We start from the raw sequence: 9,289 nt of genomic DNA, 5'->3' as shown, positions 1-9,289 counted from the left end.
TCCGTGTTGACTTCTCTAAACATTATGTGAAATTATTCTGATGACATACATTTTTCAGAGGTGGAAGAAATCATTTTCTCAAAGCCAAAAAAACTTCAACTTAATAAAAATTATAGAAGTATTATCGTCAAAACCTCAAGTATCAGAGGAGAAGCACCTGTTCTGCAGGGAAACGTCTCCTGTGACTGATATATTTTGATTTCTGACATTATTAGATTCTTTATGTGTTAACAGCATTTTACTGCTGTGGCTGGTTGGGGTGGAGCTCATTTTAATGACTTCACAAACACTTTACAATATACAGGCTGCATCCTGCTGACACTGCTGCCCCCGAGACCCGGTTCTGGATAAGTGGGAGAGGATAGATTGATGGATGGATGGAGTATAACCCTCAGGTTTCTGAAGAGTCATGTGAAGCTCAGTGACTCCGACCGTCTCCATCTTAACAGGGCCTGACTCCACCAAGCTCCCAGCTAATCCAAAAATGGACAAAGACACAGAGCGTGGGTGGAGCTGAGGCAAGCAGCTTGAACCTGGTTGCTAGAACCTGGCGGCTAGCTGTCACTCAAAGTGCATTTTAATGTGAGGGTCTATGGGGACCAGCCTCAAGTGGCCATTGGAGGAACTGCAGTTATTGATTCAGCGTCATGCTTGGTAACGATGATGGTGAAGAACCTCAAAGTTGTACTTTACTTCAGTAAACTTAGCAACTTTCCACCACTTAAGTCTCTACTTGTGCTTTGCTACCAGTGTCATTCTTGATTTGACCACCAGATGGTGCTAAGATTAGTTTTTTCACATCTTACACATTTGTCACATGTAATCATATGAGTTACATCTCTGTGAAATGTAAATAAACACCGTGGGGGCACTGTGAGTGGACACAGCTGGGATGTGAACAGGGGGCTAAAAACAGTAACGAGTTTTAACTTTAATACTCAGGTATTCTGCGAGGTTCATCCTCGATTTGTTGAGCAGTGCAGCATCAAGCATGACTGAGTCTGCAGGTGTTTTTTCATGCTGAGGTCAGGGACCTGAGACAGGTGGGCACTCTCTCACAAACAGGCCTTTACTGGGGACTATTTTCAGCTGCGGATGAAAACACATTTGGGACTACATTGAGTGCTTGCATCACAGCTAAGGTGTATCCAGTGTCACCAGACACCTTTAAGGTGGTTTCTCAACTTTTAATAAACTACTGTTTAACTGCAGTAGAAACGTGCTGTCTACAGCCACAATGTTGGCCATTCATGATTCCAGTCACATGGTCAATAAACAGCCAATTATATCAGAGCTGATCATGGCTTTGACACTCCACTCATGATGCTTTTATTTCAAAATAAGAGCGCTCTGGTCTGTCAGATAACATCATCTTTATATTAAACACATCAATCCAACAACTGATGTTAAAGAACCAAATTAGCTATTAGAATGAACACAATCATGTTAGCGAGCTAACATCATGCTAGCCTCGGCCAAACAGGGCCCTGCTCGTCTCTGCAGTTCAGTTAATGTGTCATTTACAGTAATCAAGCATTTTACAGTCATGTGAGCTTTCAGTTCAATGCACTGAATTAACAGTAAAATCTGTGGTGTGGCAGCAGTGTTTCAACAGACAACCACAGCTGATGTTATACATCACAAAATGACAAAGTAAAGCAGTATTTAAAATACATTATGCAGAAGGTCTACATTAAATTCTGAAAAAACAGTCCAATATTAAATCAATGTGTTTATTAAAAAAAACTGAAGGGCCTCTTTAAAGTAATCTCAAAATGTGATCCAGCTCCAGAGAGGTCCCCTTCACCACCTCCATTCACACGAACAGGCCCTCAAAAATATTAAACACAGCAAGAAATGGGATTATGTTGCTATATTAAGTCAAACTGGCCTGAAACAGGAACACAAACACATCACTGAGACACACACCTGGTTGTCTTTGTTGTATCCACATCAAACAGAAACATCTGTGTAAAAATCTAAAAGAAATAAAAAAACAAGGCCACATAAAAAGACTGAAATGTTGTCAAAGTATTACTGAGAAATCGTAGAAGATGCTTCTGGCTAACATTAGCATTTTCACATTAGCAAGGTGGGGAAAAAATAGAGGCTAAGGCTAACATTACATGTGATGTCAAAGATTAGCTTGTTGTATCTGGTGATTTTGTGTTGGTCAGTGGAATATTATATAATATATATAATATATAAGTGGAACTATAACATTACATTTTATTCTGAAAATGTGTTTTTGAATTTCTCTGTTTTATGTTTGTGATCAAACTAAGAACACAAGAGAGGTTTATTTATTATATTAGAGTCTGTTTCACACGGTTTTATGGGGATAGCATTAATGTGAATATTAAGCTAACATCCCCTGCACTACATGTATTTTCTAGAGTAATTTAACATAGTACTTGTGTCACACAAAACACACTTAAAGAATATTTAGCTATTTTTTACCTGCAATTATATACATTTACTCCCTTCTTGTGCCAGTCGGTGAACTATTGTAGCTGGAGAGTAACAGCTAACATGCTAGCAGGCTGGAAACATGCTAGCTTCGGTCACAGTGTCTCTCTTAGCGCCATCATTTACTCCTTCCTGTCTGTTTGCTTATAATTTCATTTACATCACAAGCGTTAGTGAAGAGGGCAAAATAAGATCTCATGCTAGCTAGCTTGCTAACTGTCAGTTTGTAGTTGGTCGCTAATGAGACAACAAGTTTCCAGTGTTTATTCAATCAACATTTGCACCATCTGCTGTCTTATAATGTCCATAAAACAAACCTCTTGAGTAAGTATAAAGTCACAGAAAGAAAAGTTAATAGAAGTATATGGTGCAACACAACTGCTAAGCTACATTAGCGTCATCCAGCTCTACCTTCCTCGAGGCTCAGCACCGTCCAGACAGTGTAAGTCAGTTAATGCTGTGAATTTCATGTCAGAGTTCAGTGGAACCTGGTGTCTTCTGATCTGGTTTGTTGTGAACCCTGCTGTGAAGGTGAGGCTGATCAGTGTAAGTGAAAACACAGGCAACGAGCACACGTTTCAAAGCGGGGTCCTCTTGTTGTTCGTGACTCCGTTACCCAGCAAACACCTGGGGCGTGAGGGGCGGTGGCAGGCCGTCGCCGTCCATGTTGTTGGCATCGATTGCAGACGCTGTGCGGGGAACAATCTCCAGGGGGTATTTCTCCAGGACGTCGCTCACCTCCCGCCGGACTCCCTCGGGCCAGGAGAGGAGGTCGGCCCGCAGGCTCTGAGCCGCCTCCATCAGCGTCTCCTGCCGGCCGCTCAGGCCCGACAGCAGCTCCAGGTTGTGATTGAGCTGAGCCAGGACGGGGTTGGTCGCGGTCACGCCAGGCGTTGGGCCCGTCTGGGGCCAGTCCACCTCCGAGCTGTTGAATCGTGGTGACGCTTGGCCCGACATGTAGCGCTCGAACTCCTCCGGGGAAAGGTTGAGAGACTGAGCGTCCAACTTCTCGATGAAGGCCGCCGCACAGCACTGAAAACAACAGAGACACAGCAGCTGGAACGATGAACATCAACCAGTCACACACGGCCAGACGGGATTCCTGTTAAGGGAGCAGTCTGACGTTACGGGAAATATGTCTGCTCGCTTTCTGGTGGAGAGTCAGACCATCGATTACTGATTGTTTCTTTACAACAACAGCGTCAAACAGGAAGTTATGTGGACGGCTATGTTTTGTCGGGAGCAGTAACTTCATCTGGCTGCATCACAGCTGAGAGAACCGCTTCATAAGCATCAATCAAAGCTCACAATCTGCAGAGTGCATGAGAAGCACAGCTGTTTCCAACAGAAACACAAACCTGGGATGTGGAACTCTAACCCTAACTGTGGTGGAAAACGCTGAGTTTATGCAGGATCTCATTACTGAGATGAAATATATTTTCAGGGCTTCTGCACTGATGGAGTGAGTGTTTGTCCTCAGGTCAGATCAGGACCTGTAGGTCAGTGTTAGCTGATAAAGTTAAACTGCAGAGGGACGATCACACGGCTCAGTTTAATCATAGAGAGCGGCTCAAACCGGCTCCGACAAGGACTGACAGAGGAGGAGATAAAAACAAACAGACCAGGTTGGTGAAGTAGTATCCGTCCTCTCCGGTCATCAGCCTGCTGGGGTTGCAGAAGCGGGTGATGTACTGGATGTTGGACTGGAGTCGTGGAGGATTAGCCTTTAGCACGATGTAAATGAGCGCTGGGAGGAAGTCGTCGGCCGAGGCCGGCTCGTTCTTGGTGATCCTAATGGCGCTGAAGATGTGTTTACTGCAGCGTGTGATGCATCCGAGTTTGTCCCGAGGAACTCTCTTTGAGTCCATCTCAATGATATCTGGGACAGACGAAGAAACAAGCTAAACACTCTTCTATCACTGCTGGAGCTGAAATAAAGTCATCCACCCAACAGTTTACTGATCTGCAGATACTTTCATGGTTGTTACTCATTACTGGTTCCAGCTGCTCATGTGTAAAGATCCGCTGGTTTTCTTTCCTCTGTGATGGTGAATTCAGTATCTTTGGGTTTTGGACTTTAAAGATGGAAACTTTTCTCCACTGTCTGACATTTACAGACCAAAACGACTGAATCAGTGATTGCAGCCATGCTCAGTCCCCTCTCGTGGTGTCCAGCCCTGCAGATAGTTTGACTTCATCTGTCTGTCTCTGATCAAGGATTCTTAATTAGTGAATAAATTAAGCCCCCAGTTACAAATGATACAAACTGTCCTCCACTTAAAGAAGCTGACAGGCTGCCGGAGTTCAGATGTTTCAAGTCAACAAACCTGTGCTGCAGCCTGCATGTCAGGTGCTGACAGCGAGTTGTTAGCAGCACTGAAAGGTAACAAACACACCTGCATCTACCGGGCCTGAAGAGCAGCTCGTTAGCCTTCCCGTTAGTTCGGTGGCTCGCTCAGCAGCTAAAGCACAACACCTGCCTGCACCTTAGAGAAGGAGACTGAGCAGGAAAGCTAACACGAGTTAGCTCCTGTGTCGCTGCTGCCCGGCCGCGTGTGACGTCTGCTCTGCCTGCGAGACAATGCTGAGAGACTCAGTGATTCGATTGGCTGTCTGGAGACGAGTTCTCAATCTACGTGGATGTGGAGAATAAATACTGCAGACTGTTTTAGTCTGACTGCAGGTTGCCAGCTTCACACCTGGCCAGGTCCTACAGTAATGGTCATTAATATGATCTGTGCCTGCGAAATAAACTGAATAAATAAAAATGTATGCATGTAACTTCAATGTCAGTGGGACGTATTAATTTCAGGCTGAAGGACTCACTCACCTGTTATCGCTTTGACCACATTCTCAGAGACTTCAGGGATCTCCTCGTCCATAGACACACACAGCATCTGGATGGTGACCCAGTGTAACGCCCTGCAACACAGACCATCAACAGACTGAGCCCAAAGATCACTGGATCACACACTCATCAGTTAGAGTCACCTCCCCCCTCACAGGTGTGATCAGCTGCACACACACTCAGCAGTGTTCAGACAGCAGGTCCTTCAGGCCGAACACAAGTTTAACTGCAACTAATCAAGACCATGTGACAAAAGAAACAAACACGTCCATAAAGACCAAAACCTGCAAACCTTATCCTCGTCTGTGTGGCCAAGTCCTTCTTCTCGTCGTCAGTGGTTTCTGGGCAGAACACGCTCTTATACAGACGAGTCATGATGTACTTCTCCACCTGGTCCATCACCTGCTCCACGGAGTCTGAAGAGCCTGGGGAACACAGATCAGACCACATCAGCTCCGGCCACATGGAAAATCCTGCTGGTGCTGCCACCTAGTGGTCGGCACGGCGTCAAGTTTACAGGCGCTTGTTAATGGAAAGGAGCGAACGTAGCCGACAGCCAATGAGATCTCTGAACCGACCTTTAAAGTGACTCATTAAGCGGTCGGCCATGTTCTGGTAGAAATCCTGAACGCACTCGGACAGCTCGTCTGCACTCAGGTCCTGACGAGACAAGAAGTTAGAAGGTCAGAGGTCAGTGGCCGGAGTACTGAGCAGCTGATGAAAACACTTCATTGTTGGACTGTTATTGGGTCAGATCATTTCTTTATTTCTGACCTTCTTGCTCGACATGTTCACGATGAAGGCTCTGCACTGCTTGTGGATCTCCCGTCCGGGCTTCTGGAGGTTTTTCAAGAAATCCACAAAGTCCTTGGACACCTGGTCCGTATCGAAGCTGGCATGGCGGCTGATGGACGGACTGGGCGTCTTCCCCTCTTGGGTTTCTGATGAGGATTTAGAAACAGTAATACTATTGGCTACCTTCCCTTCCACAGTCTGAGTCCACATGGATCCAATTCAGGCAGACCAGATCTAACATGTTAGTGAGCTTCAGAGGTGTTGGTGGTTGTACTCTTTCATTAGGAGAAAGTCGGGCTAGCTGTTTCCCTCTGCTTCCAGGCTTTATGCTAAGCTAGGTCCATTGCTTGCCAGCTCCAGCTTTGTGCTCAGTGCTCACAGACGTGATTGATAATAATATTCCCAACTGACTGTGAAAGCAAGCGAAGGTCATGAATCAGAAAAAGATCTGTGCTCCAGATAAAAAACTGTTGTACATGGACACTCTGACTCAACAGGTAACAGCACTCCACCTGACGTACCTTTCTTTGGAGCCGTGCGTGATGAAGGGCTGAAGAACTTCTTAACGGTGGTCACTTTGCGTGTCTTCTCGTTGGTCTTCTTCTCCTCAAACTTGGAGAAGGGTCCCAGAGAGGCGTGTCCTGGGTGTGGTGGTGGTGCTGTGGACTGGGAGTGGGACTGTGTCTGCGCTCCATGACTGCTGGCATACGCTGCCTCCTCCTCTCGCTGCAGCCTGATGCCAAGGACAGTTCACAGAGCAAGAACCAGGAATTATAATGAGGAGAAAAACATAACGAGCTCCACTGATTTACAGAATAAAACTTCACTGCATCCACATATTAACTGCGAGGGCAGCGAGGTAATGATGCAGCAGAAGGTCTTACTTTTCTGCCAAGGCCCAGTCGTCCTGGATCTGTTTCTGCCGCACCCGCTGGTACTCCTCCCTCCAGCACTTGGAGCACAGGCCCTGCCATGCTGCGTTGCCATAGTAACCACATCCCTTTTTGCACAGCAGGTCTGACTGGTCCACATGTATCCCCCGTCGCTCGGTCCGCTGGCTCATGATGCTGCACAACCTGGAGTGACAAATTCATCCCCTGATTTATGAGTGTGTTTGCATGCGGCGCTGTGCTCGTCGCTGCCGCCTGCACGCTGCTGCCGCCTGCACGCTGCTGCCTGCACAGTGTATTCATGATATTTCAGGTTATTACAGTTTATATGCGCCAAACAACAAAATGTCTAATGACAAAAACAGCCTTTCCGGACACTGGACACACAAGCCCGAGTGTACGAATATGTGAGCTGGACATGAAACGAGGCTTCTGTTTGCAGACTTCATTCATTGCACCTTAATAAGCTGCTAGTTAAAGAGGAAACAGCTCCACTTGGCTTTCAGCCCTCTGTTTAGATGGCCGACCTGCAACTGGCCACACAGACCAGCTGGGCTCTGGGCCCCTGAGGGTCTGAACTGGCAACGATTTTATTGACGATGACTCAGTTAGAGTTACTGACTTCATGGTGGTTTCTGTGGGACCCTGACGTCACAGAGTGACGGCTGGCTGAACACTGATGAGGTCAAACCACCATGAAGCCTGTTAGTGAGGTGTTATTCCACCTCAAGCCTCCATCAGCCTCGAGTCTGCACTGGATGGATGCTCAGTGTTTAGGTGGGGGTGATGGAGACCACCTCAGATGCTCAGCTCAGAATGAGCCCTCTGCTCTGTCTGAAGGCATCCGGCCCGCAGTCCATCACTCGGAGTCCACTCGTGTATTCGGGGCTTCCTTTAGTTTGCCACTCGTCTGTGGGGCAGTTAGCATGAATGCTGCAGTATTTCGCTGAGCTGTCGCAGGGCAGTCAGTAAACCGGGACAACGACGCTCACGGTCTCATCACTCCTGTTAGCTTTAACATGCCATGAACCTGCAGGGCTGCTTCGGTACTCACCGACACTGTCTTCACCGATCACAGCCAGGAACGGACCTCCTCAGCGGCTCTGCTGCTGACGACCGAGGCTCCGGGGTCAGGACAACAGTGTCGACCTGACGACAACACGGAAGTTTCGCGACGACATGGCTAAACTAAACATTTATTCAATTTACGCCTCAATGTGGAATAACTGTCGTTTAGACGAGCTGTTTCAAACGTACAGATTGTGGCCAAAAACGCTGGTTCAAGTCTGTAGTGAAGTTCTTTAACTTCCGCATCAGGGACTAGGTTTTAAGGATTGGACAATGTCGTTCCGCAGAACCGGACATGGAAGACGAAGGTCATGTGATAGGAACGGCGAAGGAATGACCCGCCTATTCGGCCTCTGATTGGCTAGTGCTGCTAGCCTTCGCTGGTTGGATTGGTTATATTTCGGCATGACGAGTGACGATTGGTTAGGATTAGGGTAGCACGATAAGTGTGAGCCAATCAGAGGTAGAGTTGGGCGGGTCATCCCTTCGCCATCCGAGGATAATGGGAATGTTGCGCACAATGAAGATCAGAATATATCAGAAGCTTTAATGCTTATTGTTCCTTCAAATCATGATGTGATCTGTGATCTGCCATCTATAACTTATTAACTTTAAGAGTTAGGAATTAACTATGATCCTATTGCAGAGTTACATTTTATTTTGTTATTATTGTTATTATTATTATTATTATTATTATTATTATTAGTAGTAGTAGTAGTAGTAGTAGTAGTATTATTTCACAATAATGTCCAGTACTTTAATAGCTAATATTATTGTTTATGTGTAACATTAAATTACTTGCTAATGCTTCAGGGGCAGTGGTGGAAAGTAAGTACATTTACTTAAGCACTGGTACTTGTACTTTACTTCAGTATTAAGACACTTTGTGCTTATATTTCACTACAGTTCAGAGGCACTGCTAGGCTTTTCACTCCACTGTCATGTGATTATTATTAATACAAAATATAAGCAGCAAATTAAATTCAGATGTATTGTTATCAGTTCAGACTTTATTGATCCCTGGGGAGAAATTCAGTCCCCCAGCAGTTTACTGATGAAGTCAATCAAATTAGCTTCACCTTTGACAGCTGCAACATCAAAGTGATGCACACATTAAAGCATCAGTAATTCTAATTCGATAATATAATATAGATTACATTGTTCAGAAATGGGACATGGGACAACAAGCTACCAATGCCAGCGAGAAACTCATCGTCTG

At 45.8% G+C, this 9,289-nt stretch overlaps 1 protein-coding gene across 3 annotated transcripts; it reads right to left on the bottom strand.

Moving 5' to 3' along the window:
• Positions 1-1,309: 1,309 nt before the first annotated feature.
• On the bottom strand, positions 1,310-8,339 carry rabgef1 (RAB guanine nucleotide exchange factor (GEF) 1). 3 transcript variants are annotated; one of them, XM_041952180.1, is made up of 9 exons: positions 8,057-8,339; positions 6,997-7,188; positions 6,634-6,845; positions 6,092-6,258; positions 5,896-5,977; positions 5,610-5,742; positions 5,300-5,391; positions 4,092-4,348; positions 1,310-3,501 (listed from the first exon to the last, which is right to left on the bottom strand). In XM_041952180.1, the coding sequence occupies exons 2-9, from the start codon at positions 7,173-7,175 to the stop codon at positions 3,082-3,084; spliced, it is 1,542 nt and encodes a 513-aa protein (XP_041808114.1). In that variant the 5' UTR covers positions 7,176-7,188; positions 8,057-8,339; the 3' UTR covers positions 1,310-3,081. The 3 variants fall into 3 exon arrangements, with proteins under 3 accessions (XP_041808114.1, XP_041808115.1, XP_041808116.1); XM_041952181.1 differs by lacking the exon at positions 4,092-4,348; XM_041952182.1 differs by lacking the exons at positions 6,997-7,188; positions 8,057-8,339 and adding an exon at positions 6,352-6,522 and having other exon boundaries at positions 6,634-6,756.
• Positions 8,340-9,289: the final 950 nt, after the last annotated feature.

Source organism: Chelmon rostratus, chromosome 14, assembly GCF_017976325.1.
Source record: "Chelmon rostratus isolate fCheRos1 chromosome 14, fCheRos1.pri, whole genome shotgun sequence".
NCBI classification, from domain to species: Eukaryota; Metazoa; Chordata; class Actinopteri; order Chaetodontiformes; family Chaetodontidae; genus Chelmon; species Chelmon rostratus.
Note: the sequence above shows the minus strand (reverse complement) of the source record. Positions and strands in the feature narration are given on the sequence as shown.